This window comes from Physeter macrocephalus, chromosome 19 (assembly GCF_002837175.3).
Source record: "Physeter macrocephalus isolate SW-GA chromosome 19, ASM283717v5, whole genome shotgun sequence".
NCBI classification, from domain to species: domain Eukaryota; kingdom Metazoa; phylum Chordata; class Mammalia; order Artiodactyla; family Physeteridae; genus Physeter; species Physeter macrocephalus.
The window spans coordinates 61,123,610-61,140,587 of record NC_041232.1 but is presented as its reverse complement, the minus strand read 5'-3'; the positions used below and the strand labels follow the sequence as shown (position 1 = coordinate 61,140,587).

At 37.3% G+C, this 16,978-nt stretch overlaps 1 protein-coding gene across 1 annotated transcript in view; it reads left to right on the top strand.

Moving 5' to 3' along the window:
• Positions 1-6,134, top strand: part of PIAS2 (protein inhibitor of activated STAT 2) — a 102,260-nt gene extending 96,126 nt beyond the window's left edge. The window contains exon 15 of the mRNA XM_055080648.1: positions 6,100-6,134. Coding sequence (XP_054936623.1) covers positions 6,100-6,119 — 20 coding nt within the window. The 3' untranslated portion in view covers positions 6,120-6,134. The remainder of the gene's footprint in view (positions 1-6,099) is intronic.
• The last annotated feature ends 10,844 nt before the right edge of the window (positions 6,135-16,978 follow it).

Below are 16,978 nucleotides of genomic sequence, written 5' to 3'. Positions count from 1 at the left end.
CTGAATACAAAAGTAATACACATTCATTGTAAATGAGTGATTATTGATGTAGGTGGGCTAATATGTACCATATTTTTTTCCTGTTTTCTATTTGTTGCCCATGTTCTTTGTTTTTCTTTCCTCTCCTCTTTTTCTGCCTTCTCTAGTTTTAATTGAGCATTTTATATTATTCCATTTTTTTCTTGTCAGCATATCAATTTAAAAAAAATTTTTCTTTCTTTCTTTTCTTTTTCTTTTTCTTTTTTTTTGGTGTTTGCCCTTGAGTTTGCAATATACATTTACAACTAATCCATGTTCTTCAAATAACACTGTATGGGTAATGTAAGTATCTTACAACAGAGTATTCCCAACTCCTCCCTCCATCTCTTATGATATTGCTGTCATTCAATTAATTTATCTATAGCTATAATCACTGAATGTTTTGTTGCTGCTATATTTTTAACAAACTGTTACAATAAGAATAAGGAAAATAAAAGATTTTATTTTACCTTCATTTACTCCTTCTTTGATGTTCTTCCTTTCTTCATGTAGATCTGAGTTCCTGACCTATATTCCTGAAAATTTTCTTTTAACATTTCTTGCTGTGTAGGTCTATTGTCAGCTAATTCCCTTTGTTTTTGTTTGTCTGAAAAAGTTTTTATTTCTCCTTCATTTTTGAAGGATAATTTTGCTAGATACTGAATTCTAGGTTGGTGGAATTTTTTCCCTAACACTTTAAATAATTCACTACACTCTCTTATTGCTTACATGGTTTCTGAAAAGAAACCCAATGTAATTCTTATCCTGACTCCTCTATAGGAGGATTTCTTTTTCCTTTGGTTTCTTTCAAGAATTTCTCTTCATCTTTTACTTTCTGCAGTTTGAATATGATATGCCTAGGTATAGATTTTTTTTTATCATTTATTTTATTTGTTCTCAGAGATTTCTGAATCTGTTGTTTGGCGTCTGCCATTAATTTTAGGAAATTCTCTGTGATTTCTATTTCAAATATATCTTTTCCGGATGTATACCCAGGAGTGGGATTGCTGGATCATATGATGACTCTGTTTTTAGTGTTTTAAGGAAACTCCATACTGTTTTCCATAATGGCTGCACTAATTTACATCCCTACCAACAGTGTGGGAGTGTTCCCTTTTCTTCACCCTCTGGTATTCCCATTATGGGTATGTCATAACTTTTGTAACTGTCCCACAGTCCTTGAATGTTTTATCCTTTTTTCTTTACTTCTTTTTCTCTTTGTACTTCAGTTTTGGAGGTTTTTATTGACATTTCTTCAAGTTTACTGATTCTTTCCTCAGCCATATCCAGTCTGTTGATGAGTCTGTCACAAAGGCATAGTTCATTTCTGTGACAGTGTTTTTTATTTCTAGCATTTCTTTTTGATTCTTTCTTAGAGTTTCCATCTTTGTTGTCATATTACCTATCTGTTCCTTCATGTTGTCCACTTTTTTCATTAGACCCTCTGCCGTATTAAGCATAGTTGTTTTAAATCCCTGTGTGACAATTTCAACATCTCTTCCATATGTAGGTCTGGTTCTGATGCTTGTTCTATCACTTCAAATTGTGTGGGCATTTTTGGTAATTTTTTAAATTGAAGTATGGTTGATTTACAATATTGTGTTACTTTCAGGTGTATAGCAAAGTAATTCGGTTATACATATATATGTATATATATTTGTTATTTTAAAAATTCTTTTCCATTATAGTTTGTTACAAGATATTTAATATAGTTCCCTGTGCTGTACAGTAAATCCGTGTTGTTTATCTATTTTATATATGGTAGTGTGCATCTGTTAATCCCATACTCCCAATTTATCCCTACCCCCACCTTCCCCTTTGGTAACCATACGTTTGTTTTCTTTGTCTATGAGTCTGTTTCTGTTTCATTAATAAGTTCATTTGTACTATTTTTTTTAGATTCCACCTATAAGTGATGTCATAAAATATTTGTCTTTGTCTGAATTACTTCACTTAGTATGGTAATCTCTGTGTCCATCCATGTTGCTGCAAGTGACATTATTTCATTCTTTTTTATGGTTGAGTAATAGTCTAGACTTTTTGATGATGGCCATTCTGACCAGAGTGAGGTGATACCTCATTATAGTTTCGATTTTCATTTCTCTAATAATTAGCAGTGTTGAGCATTTTTTCATGTGTCTGTTGGCCATCTGTATGTCTTCTTTGAAGAAATGTCTGTTTAGGTCTTCTGCCCATTTTTTGCTTGGATTGTTTGGGTTTTTTTGTTATTGAATTGTATGAGCTGTTGTATATTTTAGAAATTAAGCCCTCATTGGTCATATTGTTTGCAAATATTTTCTTCCAGTCCATAGGTTGTCTTTTCATTTTGTTTATGGTTTCCTTTGCTGTGCAAAATCTTCTAGGTTTGATTAGATCCCATTTGTTTATTTTTGCTTTTATTTATATTGCCTTGGGAGACTGACCTAAGAAAATATTGGTACGATTTATGTCAGGCAGTGTTTTTCCTGTGTTCTCTTCTAGGAGTTTTGTGGTGTCATGTCTTATATTTAAGTCTTTAAGCCATTTTAAGTTTATTTTTGTGTATGGTGTGAGAGTGTTCTAGCTTCATTGATTTACATGCAGCTGCCAGCTTTCCCAACACCACTTACTGAAGAGACTGTCTTTTCTCCATCATATATCCTTGCCCCCTTTGTTGAAGATTAATTGACTATAGGTGGGCGGGTTTATTTCTGGGCTATCTATTCTGTTCTGTTGATCTATCTGTCTATTTTTGTGCCAATACCATGTTGTTTTGATTACTGTAGCTTTTGTGGTTCTTTGTGAATTTTAGGATTATTCTAGTTCTGTGAAAAATGTCATGGGTAATTTGATAAGGATCACATTAACTCTCTGGATTGCTTTGGATAGTATAGCCATTTTAATGATATTAATTCTTCCAATCCAAGAGCATGGGATATCTTTCCATTTCCTTGAATCATCTTTGATTTCTTTTATCATTGTTTTGTAGTTCTCAGTGTGTAAGTCTTTCACCTTGTTGGTTAGGTTTATTCCTGGGTTGTTTTTGTTTGTTTGTTTTGTTTTTTGATGCAATTTTAAATGGGATTGTTTTTGTTGTTGTTTTGGGTTTTTTTACTTTCTCTTTCTGATATTTTCTTGTTAGTGTAAAGAAATGCAAGATTTCTGTATGTTAATCATATATCCTGCTACCTCGCTAAATTCATTTATCAGTTCTAATAGTTCTTGTGTGGAGTCTTTAGGGTTTTCTATATAGAGTATCATGTCATCTGCATATAATGACAACTTTACCTCTTCCCTTCTGATTTGGATACCTTTAATTTCTTTTTCTTGTCTAATTGCTGGGGGTAGGACTTCCAATACTATGTTGAATAGAAGTGGTGAGAGTGGGCACCCTTGTCTTGTTCCAGAATTTAGCAGGAAGGCTTTCAGCTCTTCACCATTGAGTACTGTGGGTATGCTGGCTGTGGGTTTGTCATAAATAGCTTTTATTATGTTGAGGTATGTTGGGAATTCCCTGGCAGTCCAGTGGTTAGGACTCAGCGCTTTCATTGCTGGGGCTCGGGTTCAGTCCCTGGTGCAAGAACTAAGATCCTGAAAGCCGCGTGGCCAAAAAAAGAGAGAGAGAGGAGAGAGAGAGATGTGTTCCCTCTCTACCCACTTAGGCAAGAGTTTTTATCATGAATGGATGTTGAATTTTATCAAATGCTTTTCTTGCTTCTATTGAGAAAATCATGCAGATTTTGTCTTTTCTTTTGTTGTGGTGGTGTCTCACATTGATTTGTATATGTTGAACCATCCTTGTGACCCTGGAATGAATCCAACTTGATCATGGTGTGTGATTGTTTTATGTGTTTTTGGATTCAGTTTGCTAATATTTTGTTGAGGATTTTTGCATCTATATTCATCAAAGATATTGGCCTGTAATTTTCTTTTTTGGTAGTGTCTTTGTCTGGTTTTGTTAGTATTCCCTGCTCTTCGATCTTTTGGAAGAGTTTAAGAAGGATAGGATAAGTTCTTCTTTGTATGTCTGCTAGAATTCACCAGTGAAGCCATCCAGTCTGGATTTTTGTTTGCAGGGAGGTTTTTTTCTTTCTTTTTTAAAAATTTTATTGGCGTATAGTTGATTTACAATGTTCTGTTAGTTTCAGGTGTACAGCAAAGTGATTCATTTATATATATACATATATTCATTCTTTTTCAGATTCTTCTCTCATATAGGTTATGACAGAATATTGGGTAGAGTTCCCTGTGCTATACAGTAGGCCCTTGTTGGTTATCTATCTTATATATAGTAGTGTGTGTATGTTAATCTCAAGCTCCTGATTTATCCCCACCCCACACTTTTTTTTTTTTATTACAGATTCTATTCATATCTAGTGATTGGTCTGTTCAAATTATCTGTTTCTTCCTGATTCAATTTTGGCAGGCTTTACATTTCTAGAAACTTTTCCATTTCTTCTGCGTTGTCTGCATTGGCAGGCAGACTCCCAACCACTGCGCCACCAGGGAAGCCCTCTTATGGTATTTTGTATTTCTGCGGTGTCAGTTGTTATTTCTTATTTTTCACTTCTTATTTTGTTTATTTGGGTCCTCCCTCTTTTCTTCTTGAAGAGTCTGGCCAGAGGTTTGTTGATTTTGTTTATCCTTTCATAAAACCAACTCTTGGTTTTATTGATTTTTTTCTATTTTTTAATCTCTAGTTTATTTATTTTCTCTGATCTTTATTATTTCCTTCCTTCTGCTAGCTAGGTTTTGTTTGTTTTTTTCTAATTCTTTTAGGTGGTAGGTTAGGTTAACTGGGATTTTTCTTTTTGAGGAAGGCCTGTATCATTATGAACTTCCCTCTTAGAACTGCTTTTGCTGCATCCCATAGATTTTGTATGGTTGTGTTTTCATTATTGTTTGTCTTGAGGTATTTTTTAATTTCCTCTTTGATTTCATCATTGACCCATTGGTTTTTTCAGTAGCATGTGTTTTAGTCTCCATGTAATCATTTTTTCCTCGTTTCTCTTTCTGTGGTTGATTTTGCATTGTAATTCTTGTAAGCCAGACATGATCTACTGGGTAGAAGGAACCCAGTACTCATTCCTGTGAAGATTTCTGTTCTTGGGCTTCTACTATTTTTAGGTGGTGATTCTCTGTATCTGCTTGTCCCTCTTCAATTTTGAGGGCAGTGGTTTGCACTGTGATGTTAGTTTCCTGCTGGATCTAAGAAGAATTGTTGGTTTTCATCTTGCTCAGCTTTTTTCTTATTGTTAGGGTAGAGTGACAACATCTGAGCTCCTTTCATGCACGACTGGACTCTCTCCAGCTTTTGCAGGAGACTGTTGGCCACCTCCTGTGGCCTGCTCTTGCCACTACTCCCACTTTTGCCCTGTGGCATAGAAATCTCTTGAGGAAGAAAGATGGGACAATCATAGGTATCATCTGGTTCATTTTCCCATCTTTCTGGCATTGCTTGCCTTCATTGCCAAATGTCCAGTGTCTTGAGAACTATTATTTCTTATATTTTGTTTTTTTTCATTATTTCAGGTAGAGGAGTAAACATGATTGCTGTTACTCCATCTTGGCCTGAGGCCAAAGCAACAGGTTTTATTTTTAATAATAATATTTAATGCCAGTGTTCCTCCCAAACACTCTCTATTTACAGCTTTATTTTTTGAACATGTCTAATACTTTAAGTGAATAAGGTGAGAATTAAAGGAAGCACCACTTTCTGTACCCAGTGGAGCTGTGTCTAAACCAAATTTGGCAACATTTATCTTTGGTTATCCCAGCATCCCTGTTCTAAACTCTTTTCCTCACTGATTGTACCTCTTTTTGTCCAGGATTTAAGAGCCCACAGCCTTTTCTCCCATATGCTCTTACCTCCAAGTCAGTCTTTTTCTTTTATGTCATCAGATGATAGCTCAACTCAGAGCATCCCCACCCATGTCTTCAGTTAAAGAAATAAAACTCTAGCAGTATGATCAGGTCCTGGAAAGCATTTTATTTTAGTGGGGGAAGAGGTGCCAGTAATAGCATTCTAACTTAAAAATGCTATAGAGTTGTATTTTCCACATGATAATTTCATCTGAATCTTGTCGTCTCTTTGTATTGTAGGTTGGACAGGTGGTGTTTGATGACCTTTGCATCACTAAAGCAATGTGAGTTACCTCTGAGCAGCACGGTAGTCCAGGAGGTAGAAAGGAAAGTGAGCTATAAGAAACCCTGAATTGTATTTTACAGTTGACTATTAAACAACACAGGTTTGAACTGCACAGGCCCACTTACATGTGGAATTTTTTTTTTTTTTTTTTTTTTTTTTTTTTTTACTAAATACATACTACAGTACTACATGATGGTTGAATCTTTGGATGTTGAACCTAGGATATGGAGGGCCAACTGTAAAGTTACACATGGATTTTTGACTGGGCAGAGCGTCAGTGCCCCTGACCCTGACATTGTTCAAGGGTCCACTGTATTAGCTAATTTTGTTCCATTTTCAGCTTGTACCCTCTTCTCCATTTCCTTCCCTGCAGCTGCCTTTAAGGCAAACTCAAGGAAAGCCTCTTTCAAGTTGCTTTACCATTATCCCCATGCTGCCATTTTTGTCCTTCACGTCCATCTCAAAATTCACTTGCCTCTAGCAAAAAGTAGACATAACTAATAAGGAGTGAAGCACTCCCTGTACATGGTAGAAGATAATCCTGAGTAGCTGGGAGAAGAGAGGAAACTGTTTTGTTAATGTACACCTTTCTGTATCTTTTGAATTTTGAACTGTATGAATATATTACTTATTTTAAAAGACTAAGTAAAAAGAGGACTTTGGTTTTTAAAAAAAAATGCGGAATATGAGCTAATACTGGTTTCTTGATGGTTTACATAATGATTTGGAGAAACCACATATTTTCAGAGCTGATTAGCTGTCTCTTCATTGCATTCATGTGTTGGGGATACAGAAGCCCAGCTTTTAATTCTTGAGGAAAACCTCGTTCTATCTCAGCAGGTTATGACACGTGTTTTCCTGCTTCTTTTTATGCCTAGTAATCTTTGTTTAGATGCCAGACATTGTAAATTTTACCTTGTCAGGTGCTGAATATATTTGTATTCCTATGAGTAAATTGAACATTGTTCTGAGATGCAGTTATGTTACTTGGAAACATTTGATTCTTTCACGTCTTGCTTTTATGATTTCTTAGGAGCTTCCAGAACAGTGATTTCATGGCCACATGGGGAGTCATGCTGCTATATGTCTTCTCTAACTTGGGCTGTTGTAAGTGTAGGAAGCATCTTGTGGCTTTCATCCCTGTCTCCCTATAGTTATTTCTCACAGGAACAAGTTTGTCCTCTTAAAACACAAGTCAGATCATGTAACTGCTTTGCTCAAAACCCTTAATGTTTCCCTGGCTCACTCAAGGTAAATCTAATGTTTTTACCATGACCTACACGGCCCTACATCAGTGATTCTAAAACTTTAAAGTGTGACCATAGTAAAAAATATATTTTACATTATGTCACAATATACACACTATATATTTTTTTAAAAATAAAAGGTTCAGGAATCAGTATTTGTCCTTATGTACCTAAAAAGCTTATATGACTTCATTAACATTTAAATATGGCATGATTAATTATCTGGTAATTTCATTCAGTATATTTTCAGTTCTAGAAGTTCATTTGGGGTCTATATTTAGTATCTTCCAAGTTGCTAATTGATTCTTTGAACATATGGAATAAAGTTATAACAACTGTTTTACTGTCCTTATCAGCAAATTCTAACATCTAGGTCCATTCTGTTTTGGTTTTGGTTGATTGATATATCTCCCCATTGTTGATCGTGTTTTTCTGCTTCTTTGTATGCCTAGTAATCTTTGTTTAGATGCCACACATTGTAAATTTTACCTTGTCAGGTGCTGAATATTTTTGTGTTCCTATGAGTAAATTGAACATTGTTCTGAGATGCAGTTATGTTACTTGGAAACATTTGATTCTTTCACGTCTTGCTTTTCTGATTTCTTAGGAGCTTCCAGAACAGTGATTTCTCTAAGGTTAGCTATTTCCCCCTACTGAGGCAAGAACTTCCTGGTTATTGTACCTAATTCCCCTTGAATTGTGAGGTTTTACACTCTAGCTTTTGGGAATGGGCACCATTCCTGGTCCTGTGTGGGTTTGACATTGTTCCCTCTAATTCTTTTGGATGTTTTCTCCCCAACCTCAGATAATTTCCTCACATGCATTTATTGATAGCCTCTGTGATGAATTCCTGAGGGAGTCCCTCTCTGTTTAGCTCCTTGTCTCTGTTCTCCTACAAATTCTCACCACCTTGGTCTCTCTGGACTCTCAGCTCCATTTCCTCAATCCGGGGGATCTGATGGGCTTTGCCTGGTTTCTCTTCTGTGCTGCAGCTTGGAAACTCTCAAGGCAGTAAGCTGGGGCAATTGTAGGGCTCACCTCATTTGTTTCTGTTCTCTCAAAGATTACTATCCTTGATTGCCTGATATCCAGTATCTTAAAAGCAGTTGTTTCATATATTTCAGGGATATATTGATTGTTGCAGGCAGAAGGATAAATCCACTCTCTTCTTGGATGGAAGGGAAGTCACTAAATTTTTATGTTTTGGATTTCTCTCCTGGAATGTAATGATTAAAAGTTCGTGATGGAGAAATGAGATATAACACTTTCTCTAATTTTATTTAATTTAAACCATTGTCATAAAAAACATTGATATCACTAACAGTGTTAGGGAATATAGTAATAATTTTTGAGTCTCATTTTCGACTTGAAAAATATTATCCTTGATAATATTCTTTCTGAAAAACAAACTCATCATAATTGAAACTCAGAGTAATGACATGTTTACCAACAATGGATTATACTTCTATGCATTTAGCTTGATTAAGTGCAAATTGTGTTAATATAAAATTCAAATAATATGGCAATAACCCTCCCATTAGGAACTGACCTTAATAAGCTAGAAAATCAAATGGAACCCCATTCTACAAAAGATTAAAAGACCTGTTCCTTCCATTTCATATATTCATCGCATGCTCTTCTCTATTTTTCCTGTGCTATTTGTCTCAGTTGGCTGTAGTGTTTATTGAGACACGTCTAGTTCTTGCAGAGTTCGTAGGTGTGCTCACTTAGGTATTTTCTATTCTAATATCTATTTTGGTAGATATTTATAATATCTATATATATTTTTGAAAATACTGATTGTGACTCACTACACTGATTTCCTGACACATTAAATTGAAACGTCTAGTTCTTGCAAAGAGTCCATAGCTATTTTTCTATTCTATTCTGATATCTAACTATTATTTTAAAATTCTCATTGTGACCCACTTCATTGATTTCCTGACACAATAAACTGTGTCAACAAGCAGTTTGATAAGCATTGCCTGACAACACTGGATGTTGTCCAGTTCGCCAGGTTCAAACAGGCACCTATTTGAACCTAGCCAGGTTTGTAGCTCCTGCTGGAACAACCAAGAATCCTAGATTTTAAAAAGTACTTTTTTTTAAAAAAGGCTTGAAAAACATTGATTACAAAAACATTGATTAACTAGCAAAAAATCAAGGAATTCTCAAGGAAGAAGTTGAGTAAAAGTGGGGGATCCAGAGAGTAAAGCAGAGCACTGCTGCAGCTGGCTTCAGCAATTATTTGTTGCAGTTATTTGTTGAACCAGAGGAATTGACTTTGGCTTTCACAGGCTCTGGGGCATGACTACAGCAAGCAAATCTCAGAGGTTCTAAATTGTCTAATATGTGATATTGTCCCCACAGAACCAGAGCCCAAAGGGCTGTGCCCTTAGTATAAAGATGACGTGGAAATAATCCCACTCTATGAGGGAACCACAAGGAATCTTAGCTTTAGCTAAGGAGGGAAATTACTGCTAAGCATTGGGAACCACAAGGCTTCACACAGTCTTGCGGCTTGAATGCACAGTATTAAATGTTTTGACAAAAACTTCAACCTAAGAATTTAGTGTCCATCCAGAACAGTAGTGCCCCATGGTGCCTGGCAGATGTAAATGCAAATCCACTCTGGAAGAACCTACATTCACCCCAGAAAAAACTTCCAAGGCAACTGAGCTGCTTGAAGTAAAACAAAAAACTTCAGTTTATGATGATCAAGAGGAAGAAACAATGAAACAACAAAAACCTTCATGGACTTCAGATAATGAAATTAACAAAATTTCTAAAAAGCTCAGAGGTGAGCAGGATCCTCCAGATTCAAGGAGGAATAGAAAGAAATTTCAGGATAAGTCAGAAGTCATCTAAAATGTAGCTCAGAAGTATAATGAGATGGAAAATATAAAGAAGTGGTTATGAGACATGAATGATAGAGTGAGAAGGTCTAATATGTTTCTAGTTGGAGTCCCAGAAGAAAGGAAGAGAAAGAATGGGAAAGAGACAATATTCAGAGAGATCATGGCTGAGAATTTTTCAAAACTGATGAAAGATATCATGCCACAGATTCAGGAAGGTAATAAATTCCAAACAAATAAGAAATTCACACCTTGATGTATCAGAGTAAGACTTTAGAACACCAAAATAAAGAGGAAACTATTAAAATCAAAGAGAAAATAGATATCTTCAAAGGTCTGACAGTTAAACCAATAGATTATCTCTGATTAGCAAAAATGCAAGCCAAAAATGGACACTTCAGGTTACACTGGAAGAAAAATAATCTAGAACTCAGTACCAAGTGGAACTATCTTTCAAGTATGAGAGTAAAATATATTTTCACTTGAAAACAGAAATTTGCCCTAATAAACCTTCACTAGAAGATGATATAGATCAGATAGGATAGAAGGAAGAAATCCCACATGAAAGAGCTCAGATGTGAGATAAAGGCCACAGAAAGTGACTGGTTAGCAGATGTTGACTAAATAAATTAACAATTTATTGTGGGATTTTAAAAAGGGAAAAAAGATAGAATTAAAATCATAAGAGAGACTTCCCTGGTGGTCCAGTAGGTCAGACTCCACACTCCCAATGCAGGGGGCCTAGGTTCAATCCCTGGTCAGGGAAGTAGATCCTGCATGCATGCCACAATGAAAATTCCGCATGCCACAACGAAGATCCTGTGTGCTGCAACTAAGACCTGGCATAGCCAAAATAAATAAATAAATATTTTTAAAAAATCATATGAGTGGGGAGGAACCTAAATGCCCATCGACAGATGAATGGATAAAGAAGTTGTGGTACATATATACAATGGAATATTACTCAGCCATAAAAAGGAACGAAATTGAGTCATTTGTTGAGATGTGGATGGATCTAGAGACTGTCATACAGAGTGAAGTAAGTCAGAAAGAGAAAAACACATATCGTATATTAACGCATATATGTGGAACCTAGAAAAATGGTACAGATGAACCAGTTTGCAGGGCAGAAGTTGAGACACAGATGTAGAGAACAAATGTATGGACACCAAGGGGGGAAAGCCACGGGGGGGTGGGGATGGTGGTGTGCTGAATTGGGCTATTGGGATTGACATGTATACACTGATGTGTATAAAATTGGTGACTAATAACCTGCTATATAAAAAAGTAAAATTAAAAAATTTAAAAAATATGAGTGGCATATGAGTGGGGAGGAAGTGATGAATAGGCTTTTTCTTGGCAAAGAAGTGGGTAAGATATTAATCTGCTTTAGATTACATGTTGTCATTATTGGAATAACTGCCAAGAAAAATAGAGACAGAGTGAACAGCTTCCAAACTGGTAGGGGGATAAATGGGATGTAAAAAAAATAATTCAAATGATAGAAATGGAAAATAGAAGTAGAAACATCAAAATTGTGGGATAAATGGAAAACAAAAAATAGTTGATATAAGTCCATATATCTCAAAAATTACATTGTGAAAATGGACTAAGTGCTTCAGGTATATTACAAAGATGGTCAGATATCAAATAATATGCTGTTTACAAAAGACATTTGAAGCACAAGTGTGCAAAAATGCTAAACTTAAAAAGATCAAATTCTAACCCAGGGAATTTTGAGGTAGCTGTATTAATATCAAACAAAATGGCCACAAAATTATTAGATAAAACAATTTTAAAGTTATATGCACCTAGTAACATAGCCAAAATATGTACTGCAGAAAATGTAAGAATAGCAGGGAGAGTAAAAAAAAAAATCCAGTCATTACAGGAAATAGTAACACACCTGTCTTTGTAAGGGATAGAGCAAACTTTTAAAAAATTAGAAATGTACAGAATTAAGCATTAACAAACATGAATTAATGAATATATATAGAATACTATATCAAACAACTGCAGAATATACTTTTTTTAAGCATAGATGGGACATTTCATAAAGATTTCAAACAGTTAAAATACAGAAGTATGTTCTCTAACCACAGTGCAGTTAAGCTAGAAATCAGTGCAAAAAATTACATGTCTAGAAATTAAGCATAAATAACTCATGGGTTTAAGAAGAAATTGTATGACTCTATTTATAAAACAGAAACAGACAGACATAGAAAACAAACTTATGGTTACCAAAGGGGAGAGGGAGGGGAGGAGGGACAAACTAGGGATATGGGATTAACAGATACAAGCTATTATATATAAAATAGATAAGCAACAAGGATTTACTGTATAGCACAGAGAATTATACCCAATATCTTGTAATTTATTACAAGATAATTACAATATCTTGTAATAACCTATAATGAAATATAAACTGCAAAAAAACTAAATCACTATGCTGTACACTCAAAACTAGCACAGCACTGTAAATCAGCTATACTTCAATTTAAAAAAAGTTTTATTAGAGATTAGAAAGTATATAGAATTGAATGACAGTAAAAACGCAATATATGTAAACTTTTGGGATATATCTAGAATAATACTTAGAGGGACGTTTGTAGCCTCAAATATGTATATTAGAAAAGCTAGGCTGAAAATTGATGAGGCAAACATCCATATTAAGTTAGAAAAAGACTGGCATTATAAGTCAAAAAAATAGAAGGAAAGAATAAGAGTAGAAATAAATACAACAGAAGAATACAATAGAGAGATCACTCCCCACAGCCTTCTTCCCCTTGCAAACTCTAACCCTTCAGGTTCCAGTTTGGCCATCCCCTCATCTGGGGTAGTGGTTCTCTAAGTGTGCATTCTGGGAATTTATCAGAAATGCAAATTTTTGGTTCAGACTTACTGGGGGTGAGGCACAGCAATCTGGGCCTTGATGCTCTGTATACATTAACCAGGAGCCCTCCAGGGGATTCTGATGCCTGTTTAAGAACCACTGTTCAAACCACTGGTGAAACTTGAGTTTGTATCAGAATCCCCTGGAGGGCTGATTTAGTGGAATTTCTAACAAGTTCCCAGGGGATGTTAATGCTCTTCTTTTAGAGACCACTGTTTTAGGGGCTTTTAAAACATGCCCAGGAGATTCTGGTTGGATTAATCTGGGCTGTGGCTTTGGTTTGGCAATCTGACAAACTTCCATGTGTTCCTAATATACAGCCACTTCTCCAAGAGAACTTCCCCAGCAATCTGTGCCCTCCCAAGCTTTGAGTACCTCTCTCTGGGGAGTTCTCCTAGGACCCTGTGCTTCCCTTCTCTGTAGCAAATATTTTGCAGCCCAGGATGGACAACTGTCTACTTGTCTGTCCCTCTCACCAGAAGATAAAACTCTTATAGGCAAAGACCTTGCCTCCTTTGCTCTTCTACCCTTAATGCTTCAGTAGGTATTCAGTAAATATTGGTTGAATAATTAATACATGAAATGCCTCTGACTTTTAGTAGTACTTACCAGCTGGGTGGTGATAGTCTCCTTTGACACTCACAGAAGCACAAAGAAAGGCATGTGTTCTGTAGTTTGGGTTGAGGTTTCTGGAGGGAGAAGAATCAGTAGGGGAACTGAATCAGACATTCCCTGTCACTTGGAATTGAGCAGTCTGGCAGGACCCTGTTGTAATGGCTAAGAGTGTGGACTGCCTGGGCTCGAATTCTGCCTCCCTGTCTGCCATTTACTAGTGTGATCTTGGCAAAGTTGCCTAAGCACTCTATATTCCAGTTTTCTCTTGTGTAAAATGAGGATAATAAAAGTACTTTCCTTTTGCGTTTGTCTCTCTTGAGAATTAAAATATGTGTAAAGCTATCAGAGCAATACCTAATACTTATTAAGTACTATTATTCTACCCCCTTTTAATTTATGGAAGTGACTAAAAATTATTCGATTATTACATCTCAGGCTAGAATAAATGGCTCGCATTTGCCAAGCCTTTAATTAAGCCCAAATATTACTCTTCCCCCTAAGGATGACCACAAATGCGACCAAAGTAAAAAAATTAAAGTAGTGAAGCAATGCAAGCTGATAAAATTATTAAACCAAAGGCATTAAAGTATTTGCTAACATGAACTCATATTTTTCACTCAGTTTTGGTATATTTTCTAATTGGATGTATTTTGCATATAATAAGGTTATTACACTTTTCTTACTTTGTAGCTAGTGCCAAGCTTACATTTTATTGGTCTTATTGATTTGGCAATCCACCCCTTGCCCCCAGTTTGAGGTTCTCTGTTAGGCTTAGAGGGAAAATTGCTGTGAGCTCTGTAGAGAGGTAAAGGTATTAAAACACAGTGCCTATACTGGCCTACTGACTTTATTAGGGATATTAAACAATAGCCTTTTATATAACTTTTTTCCCCAAAGAGCTATATCCCATAATCCCATGAGGAATATACAGCAGAAGTCTCTCTCTCTCTCTCTCTCTCTCTCTCTCTCTCTCTCTCTCTCATTTCCCCAAAGGAAACCAAACCACAGACTGTTCATCAAAGGTCAAACAGGACTCCAAATTGATTTCCAACCCAAGACATTTCCCATCAGGCGCGCTGTCTCTGGAAGGAACAGTAACCATCTTACATGAGGCTTGGGAGGTAGTGGCAGGTAGTCATCAAAGGACACTGTAAATTCACTCATTTCATCCAAATCCACAAGCTCTTAACCCAGTGGTTCCCAGCCCTGCCTGCACGTCCGAGTCACCTGGGGAGCTTTCACAAATTAACCTGTGACTGGGCCCCACCACAGACCAGTTAAGTCAATTTCTGGAGAATGGGGGTCCAGCATGGACATTTTTTAAAAGCCTGGGGCAGGGGAGTGGGGAGGGGAGATTCTAAGGTGCAGAACCATAGTGCCTGGAAGTAGGATAAATATCTGGAATGAATGAGTAGGAGAATGAACCCACAGGACTGTAGGAAGTTGCAGTGCACTGAGGCTCAGTCACCTGCCTGTGGAGAGGGTTAATTGTTCCAGAGGCTCCTGTATACAGGAGAGAATTCTAGCCCTGCCGTTGTCAAATATAGGGAGAGCAGGAGAAGTAAATATTGAAACTCTGGTTCCTTTTCCTTCTCCCCCTACCCCCCCCCCGACTCCCCCTTCCCCTTACACCCAGACTAGCTGTTCACCCCAGTTGGGTTCCAGCCCCCGGGTCTTTGTGCTAAGTTAGAAAGTCGCCTGGCCTTGCTGGCTGCCCCACACCCACCCTTCAGCCCTTTGTGGGAGTATTGCTGCAGTTTCTGCAGGGTTTGGGAAGGTCCGGTTCTCCCCACCCAGACTAAGACAGTCTTCCAAGCCTGGGAGGGAGACAGTGGACTTCTAATGGTGACGCAGTACCCCTCATGGCTGCTGCTGCCCAAGGGCTTGAGTGGGACTGCCAGGATCAGCCAGCAGTGTGCCAGGAACTCTGTTCCCACTCAGATCAAAAAAACCTACAATCCAGAGTGCCCACAGGAACCAATGATCTGTACCTGGGACCTCTCAGACCTCAGCGCCTCTTCAGTATGCGAGTGGGGGAAGGTCTCCATGTACTTGAGGCTGAATTTCCTAACCTCCTCCAAGGGTGGGAGTAGGGTGGAAGTGCAAGCAGGATTATATTTATTTAAAGGAAATAAACACAAATGCCGGAGTTTATGAACAGATCCACTCCTGCTATGCATGCCAGAAAACAGAAAGGAATTAGCCTTCATTGAGTGTCTAATAAGAGCTAACAGCTATTGACCCCTTACTCCATGCCAGGCACTGGTTAGCTCATGTAGTCAGCCCAGTGACCCTGTGAGGGTGGAGATGTTGAGGAGGTAAGTGGGAATTGTCCAGATTCACACAGCTGCTAGGTGAGGAAAATGAGATTAGAATTCAGGCCGCTGCATTCCAGCCTCTTACTCAAATTGCTGGCTATGTCTCTTCACCTACATCTTCTCACTCAGTCCTCAAAACAAACCTTAAGGCCAGTGATGTTTCACCCATTTTACATCAAGGAGACTGAAGCACTAGGAGGTACACTTGCCCAACATCTCACAGCTAGTAAATGGTGGACCCAGGGTCTGTCAGGTGTTAAATACAAATTCTTTCTAATTCTGCATGTTGCCTCTGCCAGATGCCTCACCTCATTCTGTCTCCTCTCCCTCCCTGAGGGAACAGTTGATGACAGAGCCAGTCCTTGCCTGGTTCGAGCAAGGCAGACACATAAGCATCTGTAATGTAAGTAATTATACTATAATGTGATAGGTGGTAAAACAGAGTTCCGTGTAAAGTGTTATGGGCAGTGGGGATGGAGTAACTGCTCTGTCTTAGAGGAGGGAGGGCAAAGTTCTGGCAGAGAACCGAAGGAAGAAGGATATTTTCAGGTGGATCCACTCATCCAAGTGAAGATATCACCATGGGAAAAGGCCCAAGAAGTGAGAGGACTTGTACTTAAGCAAAGGTTGATCCAGGTTTTGTAGAATTTGGAAATTATAAGATTTTGCGGTCCCTCTTTAGGAAAATACAATATTAGGAATACAAGGTTACATAAGAAAGTAAATATTCACTGAGAAAGAAACAGATCACACAGTTCAAAAATTTAAAAGCTAATGTGTTGAAAGTCCCCAAGACCACCCTCAGGCTCAGTGATAAACTAGGAGGCTTCAGAAAAGCTGTTATGCTCATGATTATGGCTTATTACAATGAAAACGTACAGATTAAAATCAACAAAGGGGAAATG